At 38.6% G+C, this 25,610-nt stretch overlaps 1 protein-coding gene and 1 long non-coding RNA gene across 5 annotated transcripts in view; one reads left to right on the top strand and one right to left on the bottom strand.

The window, feature by feature from the left end:
• Positions 1-117: 117 nt before the first annotated feature.
• Positions 118-25,272, bottom strand: LOC109449695 (uncharacterized). 4 transcript variants are annotated; one of them, XR_012494019.2, is made up of 4 exons: positions 24,697-25,130; positions 18,744-18,779; positions 17,890-17,981; positions 992-1,283 (listed from the first exon to the last, which is right to left on the bottom strand). It is a non-coding gene; the product is annotated as an uncharacterized LOC109449695 (long non-coding RNA). The 4 variants fall into 4 exon arrangements; XR_012494020.2 differs by lacking the exons at positions 17,890-17,981; positions 18,744-18,779 and adding an exon at positions 118-400 and having other exon boundaries at positions 1,023-1,283; positions 24,697-25,237; XR_016021397.1 differs by lacking the exon at positions 18,744-18,779 and having other exon boundaries at positions 24,697-25,272.
• The window catches only part of PKP2 (plakophilin 2), a 77,950-nt gene continuing 77,587 nt past the window's right edge, over positions 25,248-25,610 (top strand). Inside the window, exon 1 of the mRNA XM_019736575.3 lies at positions 25,248-25,610. Coding sequence (XP_019592134.2) covers positions 25,388-25,610 — 223 coding nt within the window. The 5' untranslated portion in view covers positions 25,248-25,387.

Genomic DNA, 25,610 nt, shown 5'->3' with positions numbered 1-25,610 from the left:
GCAGCTATAGATATTTTCCAAGTACAAAGAGCAGAGTGGAATGCAACATCATACATATTTCAAGAATTAGTTTATTCATAAGCAAAGCACTTACATGCAGAAAAATACAATCTGTCATTGTGGGTAGGAAGAGGAGGGCAGAGATAGAATTGTATTTATTTTTTCAAAATTATATAAACCCCAAAACTTGTATTAAAATCTGAAAAAATACAAACTTAGATTACTGAGAAATGGCCTCTATTCAACACACACACACACATACACACACACTCACACACACACAGTTTTTGTGTTTACAGATCTTTGCCTTGACATTCCTGAAGCTTGTAGGGAGAGTCGAATCTCAGGCTCTATTTATTACATGATGACAGACTACCACCACCACTCCTCTCTTCCACACCTAGACAGACAAAGCAGCAGCTGTTAGGTGTGAAGTCCTCCTACTTCTCTCTCCCTCTAAACTAGGAGGGCCAGGCTTATGTCTTTCAGCCCAGCCATGGGTCACAGCTCACAGCAGATCATGTTTTACCTTTCTCCCTCCCTCCCTCCCTCCCTCCCTCCCTCCCTCCCTCCCTCCCTCCCTCCCTCCCTCTCTCTCTCTCTGCCTTTGTAAGTAAGCACCCTCAACACTTTGCCTGGAAATCCCCTGAACTGTATCTTGTGTTTCTTACATTACCTCAGATGACAGTGTTGCTAAACATTCTGCCATTACACAAGGATCTCCTACATCCAGTTTCCAAAAACATTTTTATCAATTCCCTTGAAGCCCTCACTGGCAACCTTCTGAAAGGCCATCAGGCTTCTACTAATAGTCTCTTCAGGACACATTAGACTCTCACTTACACTCTCCTCAGAATCCTTCCAGCTGCCACCCACTGCCACGTCCCAAAACCTCTCCCACATTTTTAAGTTTTGCTATGACAGCACTCTACTCCGAGGTACCAAAATATTTAATAGTTATCTAATGCTGCATAAGAAATGATTCCAAAACTTAAAACAACAATCAACATTTATTATCTTACACAATTTCCATGGGTCAGAACACTGGACTTGGATTAGCTAGGTGGTCCTGGCTCAGAGTCCAGATAGCAAACGGAGCTACAATCATCTGAAAGCTTGATGGTACTGGCAGATCTACTTCAAAGTAGACTCAATTACATTGCTGACAATTTGGGGATAGTTGTTGGCAAGTGGCCTCAGCTCTTCATCATGTTGGTCTTTTGATACATCTACTTGAGTGTCCTCATGTCCAGAGACTAGATTTACTCTCCTGTCTGAAACAACTGAAAAACAAGATAAAATATACGAAACAACAGTGTTTAGACACTGGACATCAAACAATGCAACACAGTTATCCCTGAGAGGAGGAAAGCAAACAAAGCAAACACTATAATTGCCCAGCTTCCTCCCTGAAGAGTTTCCAGGCATAACTCAGGGAAAAGGAATCCAGGAGAAGTCTGGGGATCTCCTAGAGTTGAAGAAACAGAGCTGGGAGCCCAGCGAGGCCAAGACTCCTAGCATTAATGGAGAGAGGGCCAGAAAAGAGGGACCAGTGGAGTTCAAAATATGCTACCCCAAAATATAACACCGCCGCATATTGGATATTTTAAGCTGAAAGAGTTGGAGAAAACAGCAAAACCAAAAGGTCACTCTGACCTTTCCCCTCTCATTCTCTCCTGAAATAAGCCATAAAACCCTTATGTGGGAGGTGCCTTGCTAGACCTGGAGGAAAGAAACATCCTTATCTCTGAAGACAAAGGGACATAGAAAAGAATCCTAATGAACAAGCCTTGCTAAGTTTCCCCGTTTACTACAATTACCTCATCTTCCTTAACCTATCTTATTCCTCTACGACTGTTCACCCTTCATCAAACCTAGCAAAAAAGTACATGGTGTTGCTGTGGGTCTTCTTTTCCTGATGAAGGCTCCTATGTCATGTAAAACTTACATTAAGTAAATGTGTGTACTTTTCTCCTGTTAATCTTTTTTTGTCAGTGTAGTTTCACACCCAGCCAGCGACCCTAAGAGAGTCAAGGAAAACTTTTTCCTCCCCTACTACAGCCACATAGAGAAAGAACTCCAGAGATCTTAAGAAGGACTTCCTCAAGTCTTCAGCTGAGTTCTGTTCAGCACATGCATATGAGAAAACTACTTGAGGTCAGGGAACAAACAACCAGAAAAGATCAGAGGGAATAATCTTCAGAGCTCACACACGGCTGGAAAATGCTTATGTTTCCACCCAGAAGAGTGCTCAAAACGCCTCAGTGTGGGGCAAATGAGCTCTAGACTAAGGGGTACTCTCATCCTGCCCAACAAAGGCTGAAAATGAGCCTCAAAATTAAACTGTTCCAAATAACTGTATCCAAGAATAATGTTCAGGAAAATTAATAGAAAATACAAAGTACCCAGTACTCAACAGTAAAATTCACAATCTCTGGCATCCAATAAAAATTACTAGATATGCAAAGAAGAAGGCAAATAGCACCAATAATACCAATAATAAGGAAATCAATCAGTAGAAAGACTCAGAAAGATACAGGTGATAAAAATAGTAGACGAGGACATCAAAATATACATTCTCTATAATATATTCCTTATGTACAAGGACATAGAGAAAATATTGAGCACATTAAGTACAGAAATAAAAGGTATAAAAAAATTTTGTAAGAGATGAAATATAATGTCTTAAGTAAAAACTATATTGGTTAGGATTTATAGCTGATTAGACACTGTCAAAAAAACCATTAGTAAACTTGAGGCATATCAATAGTAAACTTGAGGCATATCAATAGAAACTATCCAAAATGAATCACTGAGAAAAATGACTGAAAAAAGAAAAACACTGGAACAGCATATCAATGAGCTGCAGGACAACTTCAAACAACCTAATTTACATGTAATTTAAGTTTCTAAAGAAGGGGGGAGACAAAAAAATTATTTAAATAATGGTAAGATTTTTCCAAATATGGTGAAATCTTAAGCTTATACATCCAAGAAGCTCAACAAATCCCAAGAACAAGAAACATGAAGAAAGGGCCGGCCTGGTGGCTCAGGCGGTTACAGCTCCATGCTCCTAACTCCCAAGGCTGCCGGTTCGATTCCCACATGGGCCAGTGGGCTCTCAACCACAAGGTTGCCAGTTCGATTCCTTGAGTCCCACAAGGGATGTGGGCTCCGCCCCCTGCAACTAAGATTGAACATGGCACCTTGACCTGAGCTGCCGCTGAGCTCCCGGATGGCTCAGTTGGTTGGAGTGCATCCTCTCAACCACAGGGTTGCTGGTTCGACTCCCGCAAGGGATGGTGGCTGTGCCCCCTGCAACTAGAAAACGGCAAGTGGACCTGGAGCTGAGCTGCACCCTCCACAACTAAGACTGAAAGGACAACAACTTGAAGCTGAATGGCACCCTCCACAACTAAGATTGAAAGGACAACAACTTGACTTGGAAAAAAGTCCTGGAAGTACACACTGTTCTGCAATAAAAGTCCTGTTCCCCTTCCCCAATAAAATCTTTAAACAAACAAACAAAAAAACAGAAAAACAAAAAACATTAGCATTCTTATGTAGACAGTCATGAATAAATCACGTTAGTGGTCTTTAAAAAAAAAAGAAAGAAAGAAACATGAAGAAAATTATACCAAGGCACTCCATAATGCTTAAAATAAATAAATAAGCAATCCTAGGACACAGCTCTTACCACTACTTAACACCACATTTCACTTATTTATACAATTAATGGTTTACTATCTCTTTCACCCCACTTGAAAGATGAGCTTTATGACAAAAAGAAATGTATCATTTTTATGTATATATTTCAATATATAAAACATCTAGAACCGTGCCTAACATATATTAGACAATAAATATGTGTATGTACATGTGAGTTTAATTACTTTTTACTTTATCATGCCTAAGGAAACAAAGTTTAGACTGCTTCATCAGCTGTACTATTATGCTGTTACTCAGGAGCACATGCATGATACGGGCCACTGGGCTAGCTTTACAGGTGTTCTACACCAATTCTGTGAAGCCCAGCAACATGACTCAACAGAATTTAACCATTAACACTAAGCATTTTAAAAAGGACAGGAGACAACAACAACAACAAAATTAAAAATGGGCAAAGGACTTGAATAGACACTTCTCTAAAGCAGATGTACAAATGGTCAACAAACAAACACATGAAAAGATGTTCAACATCACTAATCATTAGAGAAATGCTTTCAAAACCGCAATGAAAGTCCACCTCACACCGATTAGGATGACTATTGTAAAAAAATAAAGCAGAAAATGACAAGTGTTGACAAGAATGTAAAAAAATTGGAACTCTTGTGCATTGTTTGTGGGAATATAAAATGGTGCAGCCACTATATAAAGCAGCATGTCTGTTCTTCAAAAAATTAAAAATAGAATAACTGTATTATCCAGCAATTCTACTTCTGGGTATAAATACAAAAGAATTGAAAGCAGGGTCTTAAAAAGGTATTTGTACATCCATGTTCATAGCAGCATTATTCACAATCGCCAAAAGGTGAAAGCAAGCCTAGTATCCATCATTAGGTGAATGGATAAGCAAAATGTGGAATATATACACAATGGAATGTTATTCGGTCTTAAAAAGGAAGGAAAGTCTGACACATGCTACAACATGGATGAACCTTGAGGACATTATGCTAAGTGAAATAAGCCAATCACAAAAAAGACAAATATTTTTGTATGATTCCACTTATGTGAAGTACCCAGAGTAGTCAAAGACAGAAAGTAAAATGGTGACTGCCAAGGGCTGAGGCGGTGGGGGGTAATGGGAAGTTGTTGTTTAATGGGTATAGAGTTTTGGTTTTGCAAGATGAAAAGTGTTCTGGAGATTGGTTATACAATAATGTGAATATACTTAATGCCATTGAACAGTTCACTTTAAAAAGATGGTAAATTTTATGTTTTTTGTATTTTACCACAATTAAAAAATAAAAAATGAAATTAAAATAACCTAAACATTTGAAAAAATAAAATTAGATTATTCTGAGTGAATGCACAAAAAGGAAAGGAGAGAAATGGCACTGTATCACCAATCCACCACATTCTTCACCCCTGACTCCATGGCTTTGCTCCTCTTGTCACTGCCTGACCCTACCGCTATCTTCGCATGTCAAATTCTGTCTTTCAAAATCTATCTCAAACATCATTACCTCACGATTTACTGATTTGTCTAAATAAAAATCCTTCCCACTTCTGAATTTCTACAGTCATTTATCTGTACTTTATTGATCTTCTACAGTGCATTTTCCTTATACTCATGTTTCATCTCCCCCCAAAATTTAGAAATTCTTTAAGTGTATAGGGATTCTGTTTTCCCCCATTTTTAATTACATTTATTAGGATAACATTGCTTAATAACAGTATATAAGTTTCAGGTGTACAACTTTATAACACAACATTTGTATATTCTATTGTGTGCTCACCACCCAAAGTCTAGTCTTCTTCTGTCACTTACATTTGACCTCCTTTACCCTCTTTATCCTCCCTTTACCTCCCTCCACCTCTAATGACCACCATTATGTTGTCTGTATCTATGAATTTGTTAGTTTTATTGTTCGTTTGTTGCTTGTTGTTTTATATCCCATATATGAAAGGAATCATATGGTTCTCATCCTTTTCCATCTGACTTATTTCACTTAGCATGAAGCTCTCAAGATCTATCCATGTTGCCACAAATGGCAATATTTCATCCTTTTTATGCATGAGTAATATTCCATTGTATACATGTACAACATCTTTATCCAATCATCTGTCAAAGGACATCTGGGTTGTTTCCACATCTTGGCTATTGTGAAAAATGCTGCAATGAACAAAGGGTACATATATCTTCACAAATAAGTGTTTTAAAATTTTTCAGATGGATACCCAGAAGAGGGATTTCTGGATGATATGGTAGGTCTAGTCTTAGTTTTTTTAGGAATCTCCACATTGTTTCCCACAGAGGCCGTACCAACTTACATTCCCACCAGCAGTGTACAAGGGTTCTCTTTTTTCCACATCCTCTTCAACACTTGTTATTTCTTGTCTTATTGGTAATAGTAATTCTAACCAGTGTGAGGTTTGATTTGCTATTTCCTTCTTTGCAACTACTTTGAAATTTTACTTATCTTAGGAAGTTTTTCCTAAAATAATTATCATATCATATGCTACTGTATATTCCATACATGACTTTTAACTCATTATGGTTTTGATTTGTATCTCCATTATAGCTAGTGAAGCTGAGGATCTTTTCACATATCTGTTGGTCATTTGTATGTCTTTTTGGGAGAAGTGTCCACTCAGGTCCTCCACCCATTTTTCTAATTGTATTGTTTGTTTTTCATTGTTGATTTGTATGAGTTCTTTACATATTTTGTATATCAGTCCCTTATGAGAGGTATAATTTGCAACTATCTTCTCCCATTCCTGACCTATTTCTTAAAATGAATTTTATCTCTTTATCCTCCCGGCCTTTGACTTCCCTTATTCTTATCATATATGCTAAATTTGACAGTCAGCATTGTCCTTTATCCAACATTTAATAAGTGTTTATTGTAATCTTGGATGGCAGGCATTTGCTAGACTTTGGGGACCTTCTCCATGTCTCTTTACTCTTAGCCCCCAATAATTATTCTTCCTCCAGCTGCACTATTTCAAATATTCCTTAATAAACAACTCCCCTGAATTAACTGCTTTGGATCTCACCTTTCTCCTACCTAGCAACCCTGCCCTCATAGACAGGCCTTCTATCAGGGGTTCTGTTAGGATGCTTTCAGATGCAAGTAATCAAAAAAGGAAGGGAAAACTGACTAATGGAGACTTAAACCACAAAGATATGATTTATGGTTAACAAAAATCTAGAGGCAGGTAGTTCCGAGCAGTTTAGACGCTCAAAGTGCCAGGGCTCCAGGTTAGAGTATCTAAGATTCTCTTGGCCTTTACAGCAAGGACACAAGACAGCTCTCGTAGTTCCAGACAGTACTTCCTCCCAACGGTGTACTTAGCAAAGAAGTCAAAGGACTTTCAGAAAGTAGCTTCCCACCAAGTGTTCTCTCTATGATCGATGTTTGTCCCATAGTCTCCGGCGATGTCCCTTATATTCCATTGCCACAATGAGAACCAAGACCACCCTCTCCTCACTGGCAAAGAAGAATGAGATTAATGTGACTGGCTCAGTCAGTTATGGTTTTCCTCTTGCACAAGGAGGAGGGTGGTTAACTTTCCTGAGCCCATTGCTGCTGCCTGTCCAAAATCTCAACAAAGGAAGTTTCAGTTAGCATGGAGGAAGAGAGGCAATCACTGTTGGGTAAATAAATAGCTGTAAGGGCTACAAAGCCACCCAGTCCTCCAGGAGCAGAAAACAGCAGCAAGGCAGCCAGAGTTATATCTGCCTCACTTTTTATCCATAACTTCATAACTTCATCACACAGGGTGCTCAGTAATATTTCAAGATAGAATAAAAGGCTTAAAGATGACTTGAAGAGGATGGCAAAAATAAGAACAATATTTTAGTGCATGCGTGTGTGTGCGTGTGTGTGTGTGTGTGTGTGTGTGTGTGTGTGTGTAGAAATATTAGGGTTGGATATAGGAAATCTGATCCCTGAAATACTGAATTTTAAAAAATTGAGCAAAAGCACATAACACATACAAAGGTATCTAATAATTACTACATATAACTCTAAAAGTCGTGTATAGAATATACAGTAGCATATGATGTGATAATTATTTTGAGAAAGACTTCCTACGGAAAGTTAATTTTCAAAGTAGTCTGAAAGAAGGAACTAACAAATAAGGAAATGGGTTAGAAGAGCACCCAGGAATGGGACTGAATCAGAATTGAAAATATCCGATAAAGACTGTATTTTTATCTCTTCCTATTTCTTTTCCTTAATGTCATTATCTTCCTCTCCTAGCCACTTCTTATCATTCTCTGCCAAACTTATTTCATAAACAGTCACCCCACACTGCCTCCATCTCATCTCTTAGTAATTGCTCAACCCTGGGCAATGTAGCTTTTCCCCTCATCATTCTGCTAGACAAGTGTAGAAAAGGAAATGCTTTTGGATGTTACCTAGTCTAAAACCCATCTCTTCTTCTCCTCATCTACCCCAAAACATGGAGCCTTATTCCAGCGATGAGATGCACAGAAGAGCCTTCCTCTGGAAGAAAGAAGATACTGGAAGAAATTCTGAGTTATTCCTCTAAAAAATATAGATGGCCCTTGGTACATCCCAGGCTGTCAGCGATGTTCTTCTCCTTCATCTCCAGTATTAATTTTGCTTATCAGGATTTAGCCCATTAGGCTTTCACATACCCTAAGTAAAAGTGATTAGTAAAGCATATTAGCTCAGAAGATCTTTATGGAAAACAATACTAAAGATAGAAGAATATGAGACACAAGCCCGAGACCAAAAGAAATGTAGAGTATTAGATCGTGCTCCTAGAGACTGCGCAAATCCCTTAAATTCTTGGGTCTCACTTTTTCCACATTTAAAAATGGAAGGAAAAGGGGGAAGTTAAAAGATAGCTCAAGAATTTTTCAGCCAAAAGATTTATAATTTTATGAAATTCTTTTCTCAAAAAAAAAAAATCTCCAATGACCCTTTTAATTGTTACACATAGTATTCGTTTGTCTTTTCTCATTTTCCTTTGCCTCTGCAGCATTTGGCACTCTTGACCATGTATTCTTCTTTCCCTTGATTTATATGAAAGGTTGTGATTTCCTTAAAAGCAACACTTAAAATAACTGCATATGGTTGTGTAGGATGAGCATTGCCGAAACCACCACATCCAAAGGGCACCATTTCAATCAAACACATCATAACTATGTCCTTGTTATAAAACTTTTCTACTGATGACAGTAAACTATCTTGTCCAAAAAATATCACTATGACAGTTGTTGTTGTTTTTTTTAAGATAACTGTTTGTGATTCACAGAAAGGATCTCCTAGGCTGGCAGTAGCACAGTAGTCAATGCCAGTGTAGATAGGGACAGAACGGGTTCAGTCTTAACCCAGCTACTAGGACTTGAAATTTTACTGTCATCTTGGACTATTTCCTTTCCTCAACAAATGACTAGATGTATTCAACTGGCTTTATTTTTTGAGCATTCAATCTTTTTAAATTAAGAGACACAGAGACAGACAGAGAGACAGAGAGAGAGAGACAGAGAGAGAGAGAGAGAGAGAGAGAGAGAGAGAGAGAGAGAGCCACAGTAGATCACACAAGCCAACCCTCCTTTTCTCCAGCCACAGTAGTTGCCAGTCTCCCTACCTCCACCAATATGTCTTATAGACCACTACCAATTATATGATATGATCATCTCTTTTGTTTTCTTGACAGCATTTTCTTTATTGCTGAAGAAAATGTAAGAGTCATCATGTTCTGGTCCAGTCTACTCTTCTGGCTTTATCACCTACTTACTCAGTGTTACATACCCCTGCGTTGGAGGGAAATATAGAAAGATTTGCCTGCAATATAAATGTTTATGCTATTTCTGTGTCCAATTTTGTTCAATCCATTTTTAACATCTGATTGGGTAAAATAAAAGTGAAAACTCTATCTTCTTATTTGGGGCCTTTAGATAATTTCATAGGGATTTATAAAGTTCCCAATATTTCAATCCAGGCACATTCTGAGTTTAAGGCAAAGCAAAGTATTCTTTCTCATCTTAGAATGATTTATTATTACTCAGAAGCTAAAGAAAAATACTAATTAATCCCTCCCTATTATTCGCATAAGAATGTGACATGCAGAGGGGTGCCTCATCACTTAGTCATTCACAAATTTTAGGACATTTAGCTCAAAAATAGATGATAACTCAGACAAGTCTAAATTTGTCTCTCTGTTTTAGTGTTTCTCCCTGTTTTAGTGTTTCTGGTCATTAAATTGTCTACAGCAGCAAGTCCATGACCCACCATATCAGCTTCCTGCTGGTTTTAGTTTTTACATAAATTATCCTTCTGTCTAATTTCTAAATGTATCAGCCTTCTACTTGTGACTTAAAATGAGTGAGCTTCAAGGAGTTGAAACGAAGGACCCATTCTTTTCCCCACTTAGAAGACGGCTAAATCTAGAGTTCTAAAATGAAACATATTTCCATTTAGTTTCAGATGTTAGAAGCGTACGATAGACATAATGAATAAAAGAAAAAATAAGAAAGATGACATTTGAAAAACACAGGAAGGAAAATAAAGAGCTCCTCCTGTGAACTGGTGACTTCGTTTCCCAGTTCTCGCACTAGCATAGGTAGGCTGGCATTAGTGGCTAATCTAGCTTCATTGGCATGGCTTTAACCAAATCTTTGGTTCCACATACAGACTCATGATCCCCGGCACCAAGAGTAATCCCGTTTCCTCTGTTTTTTTTTCTTTATAATTGAATGTTCTTCCACTGCCAGTGTGTTGAAGCACCACAGTCCAGAACAACTAAATGTCTACATGCCAATTAATTGCCTAACTTCCTCTTCTCTCTTTTGTTTGTTATTCGGGTGTGTCTCTGTTTAGCAATTGTATTTTTAAACGGTGTATATCAAATTTTTATAAACTTAGTCATAATATAAATACTGTGAGGTCACTGTTTAAAGGAAATCTATGGTGAATGCTAATAGAAGGTAAAAATCCTGACCGCCACCTCTCAATTTCTAACCTATAAAATTCTGGTTTCCACTTACTAAGTTGCATCAGGTGGGATGCATAAATAACCATTTTTGGTCTTTGAAGTAAAAAAGTGTTCCAAATCTACTTTTACTTTGTTGTTGTTGTTGTGTTGTTTAATCAAGACATTTTGAGTGTTGTTATTCTTTGGATACCTAAGTCTTAGTTCACTATGGATGGTTATGAAAGGAGCTTTGACCGTCGTCATAGACTCATTGAGTTTTCGTGGCATCGGCCTGATGGATTCTCACTTTAGTCAAGTTCACAGTGCTCTCTCATTTATGAGTCAATTGTTTTAAAACCGCTGCCAGTCTCATCAACTGTATCATCGTTTTTGCATGTAGAGTTTAGTTTAGGCTTTCCTGCACTTCACTAAAACCACCTGGCTCTGTAAACTAAACAAAGATGTTTACATTGGATAGCACTCAAAGCATCACATGTCAGGGTCAAATTTTGTTGTTTTGTCATTCTCTTAGCATTTCTGGTGAGTGAGGTATGCAGGAACTAAAGAATACATTCTCAAACTGAGGTGTGGGCAGGGAGGTGGGGAACAACACCCGGTTTAAGTTAATTCATTTAAATATCCAAGTCAAAGTCCCAAATGAAAAAGAAAATGCCCTATACCAACCACTTGATGTCACTGCAGTAGCTCATCCCCAGCTTTGGAGAAGGATAGAAATTGGCTCCATAAGTCACCAGAAAAGAAAAATGAGACAAATATAGTTTTAATATTTCTTCACGGACATTTTTCAAAAGGTAATCAGTGTTCCTGTTTTAAATTGAGTTATTCCACAATGTTGTGTTTTGTTTTTTTTTTGCTCTGCAAAGAGAAGGGAATTACAGGAAGGGGCTAGGCAGATACTACTGTACTGGACAAAGGTAAATATTTCATTCCCATGTCTGCAGTTCTCAAACGTAGCTGTGTATCAAAATTTATCTGGGGATCTTTTTAAAACACAGATCACTGGATTCTACCCAAGAACTACAGAATCAGAATCTCTGGGGTGGGGCATAGACATTTATGTTTTTATAAGTTTCTCAAAGTGATTCTGAATATCAGTAAGGTTTGGAAATTTCTGTTCCACTTTGTCCTACACCTCTCGTGATTTATAATATTAGAGAATGTACGCTGACCTGATAGTCTATGTAACTGAATAATTTTACATTTTCACAACCTCAAATGCCACTCAAAATGAACTTTTTGGATGCACTTGATCTCTCGCTCAACCCTTCTTTCTTTCATCTCCTTTCCTTTGTAGCGCTTCTGTATTTTTCTCTTCTTTAAATGTTATACAGTATACATTCCCTTAATAGCAATGATTATATATTTTGCTTTATTTATATATCTATTTTCAACTGAAGGAAAGCTGAGCTTATTCCATCTCCTTTTGCTTAGTCTTCCCTTTTATGAAAAGCACTATCTTAGTTCCAGAATTATGCCTAATAATAAAAACAAACTCCCTTACTAAATTTACACATTATATGTAAAATATGTATTTTTTTAAATAACTCCCTTTACTGGCCAATTACTCTCCTAATCCGGTATAAAATAGTTCATATACATATGTACATTCTCTCACAAAATCCTATGTAAATAGTAACCTTAATGTGTCTTTACAACGAAAAAAGTGAAGCCAAAATATTGCCTCCTCCTCCCCCACACCCTAATCTTCAAGTCAGAAATCTGAACACAAATACCTCTTTAGGTTTTTGCTCTTTCCTTTAGATGCTGATTTGTCTTATCAGAAATATGATCACCTTGCTACTGACCAATTTATTAAGTGTCCAGTGTGTGGACTTCAAGGAAAATTAGACTACAAGTTCAATATAAAAAGCCCCACATAATGATATAATATGCAGTCTTCTTGATGAGTCATTATCATTTCTGGTTACCAGGGAAGAGAGAACAATGGCAAACCCCGGAACTGAGAGCCAACTGCTCTGTCACAATCCTACACACTTAGAATAGTTCCCAAAATTCTGCTGAGTGAGGCACAGAAGAATCTATACCCTGGAAAAAGCACCCAATGAGTGGCACTACCTTTGGCTGATACATTCAAAATTATAATGTCTTCTTGTGTTCTTTCAATAACACTCAGTGCATTTCAGCTCTTCTGTAGGAAATGTCAATAATCTCAAGTTTCTTGCTTGCTTTTAGACTTCAAAGGAAATTTGTGACCAAACACAGACTCATCCAACCAATCATTTATGTAAGACATACTGATTTAATTTTAGTATACTGCCTCATTCTGCCTTCCTACTGACACAACAACTGGGAAGAATATCAAAGCAAAAATTGCATAGCTAAGTCTGATAACAGCCAAAATAATGATTATACTAGCACCAGATACTTCAAACACTGCCAACAGAAAGAAAACAGATACCACTCATTTTGCTTTCTTGGGTAAAATTGAAAAAGAAATTCTGAATCCACGTTGAGTGCCAAGTCCTGTGTCTAGTGACCACCCAGCTCTGATTTTTTTAATTTTTTAAGGTGAAGTTCACATAACATAAAAGTAATCAATTTAAAGTGAACAATTCAGTGATATATATCATCTATTATGTCACGGTTATATAACCACCACCTCTATCTACTTTCAAAACATTTCTATCACCCCAAAAGGAAACCTGGTACCCACAAAGCAGCTGCTTCCCATTCCCCTTTCCCCCAACTCCTGGTAACCACCAATTTGCTTTCTGTTTCTGTGAATTTATCTATTCCGGATATTTCATATAGAAGTAATCATACAATATGTGACCTTTTGTGTCTGGCTTATTTCACTTAATGTTTTCAAGGTTCATCCATGTTGTAGTATGTGTCAGTACTTCATTCCTCTTTATGACTAATATTTCTTCACGTGGATATATCATGATTTGTTTAATCTCTTCATTTGTTGATGGACATTTGGGTTATTTTTCTCATTTGAATAGTGTTGCTATGAGCATGTGTATATATATCTGTTTGAGTACCAGTTTTTAATTCTTTCTGGTGTATACCTAAGAGTGGAATCGCTCAGTAATACAGTAATTTTATGTTGAACTATTTGAGAAACAGCTGTGATACTTTATGTAGCACATCTCTTGTCATCAGCCTCCAATGAGATTAGAGGAAAAAAAAATTATAGGAGTAGGTAGAACAACTTCAATTAAACCAGCAGTTCTCAAACATTTTGGTCTCTGTAACTCTTTACACTCTCAAACATTTTTAAAGAATCCAAAGAGTTTGAATTGTGTAGGGCATGTCTATTAATATTTATTGAACTAGAAATTAAAATAGAATTTTTAAAAACAATGGAGCCATTATATATTAACATAAATATTTCTTGGAAAGGTAACTGTATTTTCCAAAATTAAAATATTTAATAACAATTAGGGTGGAATTTTTATATATTTGCAACTAACGTAAGACAGCTGGATTCTCATTCCTACTTCTGCATTCAAACTGTTGTGATAAGTTATTTTACTGAAGTACAGGAAGAAACGCCAGCCTCACACAAATCTGTAGTTGGGAAAGGGTGGAGTGATTCAACAGCCTTTTCAGATATTTATGAGCATTTTCTTTGATACTACATGAAAACTTAAGGAACGATAGAATCTTAAAGGTTAGTTGTGATGTGGAATCTGACATGATATTAATGAATTTGTCTTCCTTGGTTACATTAAAATCCATCTGTTTATTAAGCACTTTGAATAGCTCTTTCATCCATGCATGATTGTAGCATTATAAATGTTGGCTCACCGAGTTCTGTAGCTCCTCCAAATGTTGATACACATCTCATTATACAATAACAAAAATGATCATGTTTATTAGCATCACCATCAAGCTCATCAGAAAAGCGTGAGAAGCTTTCAAGGTCAGGATTGTGACAGATATATGTTTTCCAAAATTCTAATTTTTATTTAGCTTTTTGAGTCTTGTCATTTGCAACAAATACCATGTTTCCCCGAAAAAAGACCGTGTCTTATATTAATTTTTGCTCCAAAAGACGCATTAGGGCTTATGTTCAGGGGATGTCATCCTGAAAAATCATGCTAGGGCTTATTTTCCGGTTAGGTCTTATTTGGAGGGAAACACAGTACTTGTAGTTTGTGTCCTTGAACTGACAGGCTTAGTTCACTCATTTTAAAAACAAACAAACAAAAAAAGCTTGCCAATTACCCGAGTCTGAATAATGATATTTTGTCAGTCCTTACAAGTGAAAAATATCTCATGAAAAAAGGGACTAGTTTCACTCACAATTCAAACAGCCGCGCAAATGCTTTCCCTCAAAACAACTCTGATTCTTCTGTATGCAGCAGAAGTTCTTTATGTGTGTTTCCAAATGAGTCATACAGAAATTTTGAAAGACACATACTCAAAGATCAAGCTTTAATAAAATTAATCATTGTAACTGCTCCATCAAGGACATTCCTAAGTGAAAGTGGATTTTCTTTGTTATGCAAGTGTGTGGCAGTAAAGATAAAGAGCTGCTAGTGCAATGCTGGACCACAGCCTGGCCAACAGTTTCTCCTACCACACCACTGGTTTCCACCCTCAGTGTAAATGTCAACACAGTGGAAAGGGCAGGTAAAGTTTCAATAGTATTATTATGAAAACAGTTTTACTTTCCAGAACTCTCCGAAAGGGTCTCCGGGAACCCTAAGGGCCTGCAGAGTATGCTTTAAAAAACACTGCTGTAAATTAAGAAGCTGACCAGAGAAAATTTATACAGGAATCGCTTTTTAAGGACAGGAATATAAATTTGGGCTTCCCAAACAAATCAGTTAAAAAGTGTCCCAAGGGTTGCTTGTGTTAAGAGCCAAAGGCGACAGAGAAAAGAAAAGCAGCAGTCTTAACCTCCTAGGCAACCAGACTTCTTAGGGGTCTTTTTAAACCTCCTATATAACAAATGCTTCTGCTACCATTTCTTCCTCTGCCTGAGAAAACACTTGCTCGAGAGCCCTGAATTCGGCTATGATCCCTATTACTCCTGAACCACCACTGTGGGATCTTAGTTTATCAACTCATCTCCCTGTTCCCTTCCATTGCAGAGACTGTAAGTAAGTAGATCAGTAGCTGAGATGCATACCTCAGGGCACTGTCACTCCCCCAAAACTTTCTGTGACTCTCCACTGACTAACTGCAGTTTTCTCATAGGGTCCCCAGAGACATTTTTGCCTCTAAAAATTATCCATATATTACTAAAATTTGATACGTGCTGTTGTATAAAGTACAAAATCAACTGTTAACATTCAAAGCCTTAGAATTTGGTCCTCAACTGAATTTCTTGCACTATGGCCCATTGATCCTTTTTCCCTATGGTTCTCAAACCTGGCTGTTCATCAGAATCACAGTGAAAGCATTTTTCAAGCTACAGATTCCAGACAAGATCCATGAGATCCTGATTTAATTGCTCTGCAATGGAGCCCCAAGAATCTGTGTAATTTTTAAACTTGCTTCTTTGATTCTGATATTCAACTGGGTCTATAGACAGGAGCCGGAATTATTCTAATCTGACTAGTTTCTTATTAGCCTTCGAACTATCACACTTTTCTTCTACCTCCACATTTCTGCTGCCTACCTTCTTATACCCTCTACCCACTTTCCACCTAATCAAATTCTACCCACCCTAAAGACTGAACTCCATTAATACCCAACCACAGTCTCTACAAATACCCTCCCTGACTGCACCACCAGGAAAGTGATCTCTTATTCCTAGGACTTCGGGAATACTGTTCATCTTTCCAATTAATTTGGCACATCATCCATACCGCCTACATTACTCTTGCTTTGAATAATTTTTGACATGCTATTGTCATTTAACTTTGACATATTTTTGTTCTACCCCCCTGTCTACATTCTGCAATGGAAAGGCCTTCAGAGCAAAAATGTGCCTTCATCTTTTGGATACCAAGCTCCTAGCTACTGTCTTGCATATTGCTGGCTTTAAAAACAATATGTTACTTTGATGATACATATCTAAAACATGAAAGATAGTATTTAACAGTCACATAGCACTTCATGATTTATGTATGAAGAATTTTCATATGTTATTTTACTTGTCGTATTAATCCTATTAAATGTGGTACTATTTGTTATCCCCATCTTAAGGCAGAACTAAGGCTTAGGGAAGTCAGACAACCTGACCAAGGTTAAATAACTATTCAGTGACAGAGTAGGGAAAATCATTCAGGTGCATCTAATTCTAGAGGCTGACCTCTTAATCATTATGCTATATCTCTTTACATATCATGCATTTAGTATTCATTTTTTTATATCCTAATTTTTAAGTGCCTTATATATGCAAGCAAACATAAAACAGGCATCTATATTCAGGATATTCGGCTAAGCTCCTAAAAAATGTCATCTCATTTAATTATCACAAGCAAAAGCAAATGATTCTAAGGAGTCTGAGGGGTGGGACAAGGAGAAAACCACGAGGACAGATGAAGTCAACTTTGCAAAGGAGAGGAAGTATGAATTGGACCTTAAAAGACGGGTAGAAATAAAGTAGGCCGCCACTGAAAATAAGAGGAAATAAGCACCAACAATTTAGGGGCTGATAAAAATTTTAGCCTGGCTACTTCTAAATGTTTGTGCTGGAGAGTTCCATACAGTGAGATAAAGTCAGCTTGGTAGGGTAAGGCTGATGGGGAAGATGTTAGAAGCCAGGATAATTAATGCTGTCTTGATCCCTTAGACACTGATTGTTACCAAGGTCATTTCCTCACTTAAGTACTTTCCTGAATAGCATATTTGAAATCTGATTTATTGAGTCAGTAATTGCCTTGTTATTCATGGCCCGAAAGCTAAATATTTCTGCTCAAATCTAGAACATCTAAATATTAGTAGGGTCAATGAAAATACCCCGCAAATTATTCTGAGCCATTTTCTTAGAAGCTGTTGCCACAGTCACAACTTCAGAGAGACTTCTTTCTTACCTCCTCTACTTTATCAAAGAGCCATCACTAGGATTCCTATTTGACTTTGGTTCTATGGCCAGAACAGTTCTTCAAAAGGATTCCTGCTATTTGAGTTATAAGACTTTAAGCTCAAAAAGCGCAAACCTGAACATGTTCTAAATTTGAAATTGTTTAGTTCAATGCAATAGTGATATTCAGGAATTTCAGTTACTGCAAGAAAACTTGGGTTATAAAGATAATACAGGTGGGCTCAGGGATGCAGAAGTATGTGTCCTGTCTAGACCTGTCCCTGAAACCATGAAAATCCAGGGCTTACCAAATGGCCTTTGCTGATTGGAGGATTTAGAGGGTGGTTCTGGGATATTTGCCAGAACTCAGCAATAAGCTCTGGGTTTGAGGTTCCAGGATCTACAACAAATTTTGAAAACAGGCAATTGTTTAACCTTACCTTCAATTAGCATATTGTTACTCAGAGCATTAAGTTTAAAAATAATAATGAAACAAAATAAGTAAATCAGCCTCAGAATCCCATCTTTTATTATAAACCACGTACTTGTAAATAAACACTAAAGATTTGTCCCCACATTTAAACTCTATTAAAGAAGAGAGAACTAAAATTAAAATATATTTCTATCACACATTTATTTAACAAGCTCTGTGAGCTTACTATATGTATGGATTCTAAGAACTACAGATGAATTGGTGAACAAGTTTCTGCTTGCATGTATCTTACATTCTAGCAGAGAAGTAACACATATGACATATATACCTCTATAAATAAGAAAACTATCAGGTTACAGTAAGTACTTTGCAGAAAGTGACAGGTTTGCTACTTCAGACTGGCTAGCCAGGGAAATTCTTTCTGATGAAAAGATATTTAAACAAGTCTGAGGGGCAGCCGGTTAGCCTCGTTGGTTAGAGTGCGGTGCTCTTAACAACAAGGATCCCCACACGGGTTGATGTGAGCTGCACCCTCCGCACCTAGATTGAAACAACTACTTGACTTGGAGCTGATGGGTCCTGGAAAAACACACTTAAGCAAATCTGAATGACAGGAAAATGCCAGTCCCATGAAGGTGTGGGAAAACCATCTTCCAGAAGAGAAAAGAATGAATGCATAGGTATATTTCATTAAAAATAATAATAATAAAAGACACCACCCAACCTCACCTGGACAATTTTTAAATTGGGGTCCATGCTGCAAACCTAATAAAAGAGAACAGAACGTAATTGCTATGGTCTGAATGTTTGTATCCCCTCCAAATTCACATGTTGAAACCTAATGTCCATGTGATGGTATTAGGAGGTGGGGGCCTTTGGGAGGTGCTTAGGTCATGGGAGGGGAGCCCTCATGAATGGGTACAGCAGTGGTTTATAAAAGACACTCCAGAGAGATCCCTCCCCATCTGCCTTGTGGGGACACAGCAGAAAGATGCCTTCTGTGACCCAGGAAGTAGGTCCTCACCAGACAATGCATCTGCTGATTTCGGTCTCCAGAACTTATCAAAATAAATGTTTGTTGTTATTAAGCCACCCAGTTGGTGGTGTTTTGTATAGCAGCCTGAACAGACTAAAACAAAAGTGGAATAACAATGTAAAATAATGGGGTTGGACTAACAATTGTCTACCCTTCCTGATTCATGTCGTTTCTTGGCAATTGATTTTCTTTTGGACTATAGCAACTATATTCCAAGTGAATAGCATACTTTCATTTTTACTATTGTAAAGGTATCATGTGTTTTTCCCTTATAATAAGTAGGAATGCCACAATAATAAATTTTACTTTTAATCCCTTTTAAGGTTTAATTGTACATTTTTATTAATTTTTTAAATTATTAATGAGTATACTCTGAATAAAATCCAAGATGATAATTGTTTAAGCACCAGTGACCTCACCGAGCTGAACAAACTGGAACTCCAGGAAAGGACCGACAGGGAATCCTTCACATCCAGTGAAACAGGTCTGAGTTAACTGCACTTAATTTCTAAAGATATCCAAGGTTCCTCTGAATAGAGTTCAAACTTCACTGGTATAACAGGCAAAGAGCTACAAGTATCCACTAATTCTGGGTAAATCAAGATTGCTTTCCTTTGGCTTAGTTCCTCTAGCCATCAAAAGGTAGAAACAATCCTGCCAACATCCGAGAGAAATGTAAATTCTGGATGATAATAATAATAATAATGATGATGATGATAGCAGCTACCATTGATTGAGCATTAAGGATGTCAGAGAGTTTGCAAAGATGGTCACAGCATCTCCTCCCATTCCTCCATGCATACTGCTTGTAATAAAATTTTATGGTCTCTCCTTTAAGAAGTTGCATCTCTTGCCCCACCCTTTGAATCTGGGCTGGTTTTGTGACTGGCTTTAACCAATGGAATGTGATCAAAGTGACATTGAGCAAATGTCAGACCCTAGGCCCACTGCTTCTGCTCTTGCTCTCTTAGAACACTGCTCCAGATCACCCTGTAAAGAAGCCCCAACTAGATGAGGGCACAGGAAAGAGAGGCTTCTCCATCCTAGCTGTTCCAGCCAGCCATACCACCGAAAGCCTCCGACAGATGAGATGGCTGTCTATCTCAGACCATCCAGTCCCAGCCAAGCCACCAGTTGACCTCAGTCATATAAGTGAACCCAAGCCAGACCCATAGAAGAACTATGGATTCAACGATTACATCATGAGAAAGAAATCATTGTTGTTTTAAGCCCTTAAATGTTGGGATGGGGTTTTTCTGCAATTACAGATAATTGATACAAAGTTCTTTATATTTAGGATCTAAATGAATCTTCTTAACAATCCTGTGAGGGCAGTGCTATTGATGACACCACATTACATTACAAATAAAGAACTTGAAGCTCGGGGAATGTAAGTAACTTGCCCAAGGTCACATAGTAAAGCAATAAATCAAACCCAGCTCTGGACTCAAGCACACATTTATATCACTCTACCATTCTATGATGATGTTTGTGAAGGAAATAAAGGGGTGGATGGGGGCTTTTAAAATCCAAGTCAGATTATTATTATTTTTCTATATGGAATGTAATAGTTCCATTTCGAGAATTTCAAGGAAATGATAGCGTGCATAAAAAAAGGAGATAAATTAAAAATTTAGATAATTTATTTGTGAAGGAATATACACATGTATCAATCAATATCTTGTATTCAAATAATGTTCAAACAACTTAAAAAGTATATAGTGCAATAAGTTAAATAACTCAAACAATACGTGACACTGAAGTGCAAGATCCTCTACAAAGTTATAAAAAGAATTCTACTGAATTTCTCTACTACCTTCATAACTAAAAATCACTAAACATTATGCTCCCCTAGAGACTCAAGTCACTTCAGAGATTTTGTTTCAGGCCAGGCCACCTCCTTCCAGATCCTTTTGTTCAACTGCACCTGGGCCCACTCAGAGGCAAACAAATTATTCAAAACGCAGATAGGTGAGAGGTTATACTCAATTAACTATTTATTGAGCACCTGCTAGTTATCTCATTGCTAGGTTCTTGGCAGAGACAAAGAAGAGAGGACCATGGTCTCTAATGAAGGTAGGAATGCATGATGGAAATTCACCAAGTTGTCCCCTCCCTTCAGAAGCCTCTCTGGCCATCAGATGATGAAAGATCTGACAACCATTAATGTAGCAGCTGTGATCATCCATCCACTAGGTAACGATTTTAACTGATGTACCCAGCTCACACATGCCCATGAACTATGCCTATTGCCTTGAAAGCCTCAGCAACCATGAACAGATTGCTCACTGCCAGCCCTCATGGTCGCTCACCTGGTTTCCACTTCCTACACCATATTTGGGATCTTTTAAAAAGAAGAATTTTCAGACCTACAGACTCACAATATATCCAAAATGGCAGACACAAAGAACGTCTGCATTCAAGGTAAACACATTAACCCGCACTGCTGTTGAAAGTCACCGTTGGAGAGTGGTGTTCAGTCCCTCCGTATTCAGAGCTTCCTTTGCAGTACTGATTCACTTTCGTTATATGTGGCTAATGATAAAACTGCTACCCATTGCCTTGGCAACACATCCATTTGCTTAAAAAGGAAATAAAACCTGAGGTTTATTTTAAAGTTTCTATCTGTCAGGTCTCTTACACTAATTTAGGAAATACTTTTTTTTTTTTTAACAGCAATAGACAATAGCGTACAAATAGTAACAGGAAATATTTCATGAGAGAAGACACTCATGAAAATGGTAGAGTTTACTTTTTAAATATAAATCAAAGAGTTTTGGTGCCACTAATGTTCTTTACTGTTCTCCATTAAAATATTATATCTGCCCTAAAATTTATACTATATTTAATCTTCTAGTACCTTCCTCAATTGTTTGCATGTTGAAATTTCCCATACTGGAATTTATATATGGTCAGAGGAAATAAAATTAGTCTCAGGAAGCCCTAACCTTAGATTTGAAAACTATAAAAGGTTAGTGTTTTAGAGCTATAGTGTGTAAGTCAGATAAAAATGCAAGCATAACACTCAAGAATTTCTGAATCCTTATTGTGAGTTCCCAGCAGAAGGAACTGGAGCCTCGTAATTTGGTTATCTGTTATTTACATTCTACTTCTACATTCCTGTGGTTCTACTATTTTTTTTCTTTTATCAGATTCTGTTGGTAAATTAAAACAAAAGGAAGAGATTTTCAAAACTGGGCCTAAACATTTAAAAGTAGCAGATTGTAGTACAGCCAAACACCACAAAAGTATTCATAGCATTTTATTTCTTCAATTTGTTGGCTAGAAGCTACCTTTATCAGTTCTCTCAGGGCTTGCTCACCATTTAGGAAGTCGACTAGGCAGCTTTCCCAGGAAACATGGCAGGGCCTGCACTCTGTTGGAATAGAAGCACATCTAGACTATGTTTTGGGGCACAATGCCAAAATCTGCATACTTCTTCACCCTGTAATTAACTAATACTATTACAACAGGATTCTCACCTCCAAGGGTACCCTTTTAATGAGTTTATGTTGATCTTACTTTCAAAGGAATTGTTCTCCTGAATCATTGAATTCTGCAAGTACTCAAAAATTATCTCAGTTTAGTTTGTTTTTATATTTATAGGGAAAATTACATAGCTAATTTGTAGAATATCTAGAATATATAATGATATCTACCTGACTTTTTAAAAGATGGTAAGTTACCAAAAGTGTGAAAACCTAAATAATTATTATTCACAGTGGTTGAGCACTCATTATATACTGTGGACTATTTTAAGTGCCTTTATGCATCATTCATTCATTCAACATATACGTATTTTCTACTATGTGTACTATTTTAGAACCTGGAGAACAGCAATAAATAAAACAGAATCCCTCCTTTTATGGAGCTTATGCTCCAGTAGGGAAACAATCAACAATTAAATAAGTAAAGCATAAAGTATGTGTAATGAAAATAAGTGCTGTGGAGAAAAATTAAGCAGAGACAGGAGATAGTGACTGTGTGTGTCCATAAGTATCTATTGAAATACGCTGAGATGAGCAGAGACCTGCAGGAGGTGAGAAAATCCAAAATTGGATCTCAGGGGAAAGTTTGTTAAAGAGCACTGAACAATTATTTTGTTGAGTGTTTCTCATAACCACTTACCATTTAATCCTCACAGCAGCACCTCATGGTAGGTACTTGTGTTGCTCCCATTTTACAGGTAAGAGAATTGAGGCTTAAAAATGTAAAGAAACTTGCTTAAAGCCACACTACTTATAAAGGGCAAGTTAAGATTTAACCCTGATCTGCCTCACTCACAAACTATGCTTTTACCATCTACCTCCTGTCAAATCACCCAACTACCCAATAACAAGATTTCTACATGCTCAATATTGGTACCTACCTAATAGGATAATCAATTAAAACATCACACTTAAAAAGAAAAAAAAAAATCAATTTCAGAGTAAAAAAGTAAATGAAATTTGACTCAATCCAATAAACAAATGAGAAAAATGCCTCTCCACTCCCCTAAAGAGGGATCTAGATGGAGGCAGAGCCCTTGTAAGTTATGGCTCTCCAGGCACAAAAAAACAAAGGGTGCCCTAGCTGACCCAGTGGGGGCCGGTACGGAAATCATCTTTCAAAGGAGCACTCTCAGAGCTGCCCAAAGAGGAGACGGAGAGAGGAAGAAGGAGGAAACAGGAACAGAGTTTGTTGTTGGACATCTCTATCATTACTTCCCCTTCTGTTCACCCCTCTCTTTTCAATTGAATCTCAGCATCAGGGTTGGATGTTTTCACCTGGCTACCTAATCGAGCTCTTCACAAAGTATGATCTACCTCAAACTGGTCCTGCTGGAATGGGAAGAATTGCTTCCAAGACTGACCATCCGCTATATTAAGTACTATATTCCATAAGGACTTGGCCATGTGGCTGGCTGAGAAAGGGTGGCTTCTTCCTTGTCCAGGGGTGGGGCCCCTTGATTTCCTCTTTGTTCCCTGGAAGCTCATTGACCTGTACATTAAGTGTGTGCATAAAGAAAGAAGGGTGTGCCTAGGAAAATGGGGTAGCAGAAAGCTGTGTTCTCCAACCACTCCAGACCTGAATAAGTGGAGTTTTGCAGTAATTGAATGATTGAAGGAAAGAGAACATACAAACCAAAGCAATCAAAAGGAAGATTATCTTCCTTAATACCAGGGACAGATGTTTTTCTTTCTGCCTCTCAAGACGAGGAAAATCAGGACAAGTGGCTTATGTTGTAAATTTGAAGGTTAAGGATCCTTTCTATTGAGCGTAGCTCTCAAGGTCTCAGTAGTCAATTACAAGTGAAACATAATTGACAGCGCGATAAATATAAGTTGTGGAAGATGGATTGAAAGTTAGAGGCCCTTTCCTGGCCCCCTACAGCCTGTCATAACGAGGACTTAGTCAAACCCCTTAGCAGGACTATTAAAAAGTATCACCTATTAACAGTGCTCTTCCCTAGCACCTCTTACTGGAGTTTCTCTACGTGGGTGTGTTTGTAAGAGAGGTGTCGGTGAGCATACAGAGTACTGGGTACAAAGTGTGTTTGTAAGAGAAAACAAGCTCTCAATGAGGAAGAACATATGTTTCTGAGACTACATCTGTGCAAAATACATAGTCCCTGAAGTTGTACCAAGAAGAAGAAAAAAAACCTACCGTATTTTAAAAAGTCTTATTTCACACATGTCATCTTCTTGGCATATTTCCCTTTACTGCTTTTTCCGCCTGACCAATTAGTCCCTTCTCAGCCTCAGGTCCAGGAAAATCACGAAATGTTTCGAACAGTCTGACAGAGCCTGACTAACCAGATATATTACTCACTCGGGGATCCCAGAGGCAAACCTCAGTCTAGGAAGATAAGTTGACTCTTCAGGGCGCACCTGCCCGGAGGGCGGCCCCTCCGCAATCAAACGGAAATCACACCGTTTCCGAGGGCTGGGCAGACGCCGAGCAAGGCAACTAAAGTTGGGCGCCGCCCTGGCAGGCAGTATCCTGGATGACTCCAGAGGGTGCTCGACCCGGGCGGACCGCGCCTTCCCCACCTACCCGGGGGCGGGTCCAACTGGCCAGGTATCTGCGCTAGCGGCGGCCTGCTCCGCCCCCGCTCCCAGGCATAGTGCGCCTGCCTGGCTGGAGCCGCGCCTCCTCCCCGGGGGAGGCTGGACTCAGGGGCTCCGTTGGCCGCGCTCCCCCGGGCTCAAGCCTCTCACCCGCGCGGGGGGCGGGGCCGCAGGCGGGGCCGGGACGGCGGGGCGGGGCGGGGATCGCACCAGTGCCCCCGGCTCCGCCGCAGCTTTTCCTGCAGGTCTCGCGGCTGGCAAGCGGCTCGGTCGCCTTCTCCGGTCCCATGGCAGCCCCCGGCTCCCCCGCTGAGTGCGGCTACATCCGGACGGTCCTGGGCCAGCAGATTCTGGGGCAGCTGGACAGCTCCAGCCTGGCTCTGCCCTCCGAGGCCAAGCTGAAGCTGGCGGGGAGCAGCGGCCGCAGCGGCCAGGCGGCCAAGAGCCTGCGGATCCAAGAGCAGGTGCAACAGACCCTGGCCCGGAAGGGCCGCAGTTTCTTGGCCAACG

The sequence above is a fragment of the Rhinolophus sinicus genome, chromosome 1 (genome assembly GCF_057876585.1).
Source record: "Rhinolophus sinicus isolate RSI-liver-muscle chromosome 1, RSI-T2T, whole genome shotgun sequence".
Taxonomy (NCBI): Eukaryota; Metazoa; Chordata; class Mammalia; order Chiroptera; family Rhinolophidae; genus Rhinolophus; species Rhinolophus sinicus.
Note: the sequence above shows the minus strand (reverse complement) of the source record. Positions and strands in the feature narration are given on the sequence as shown.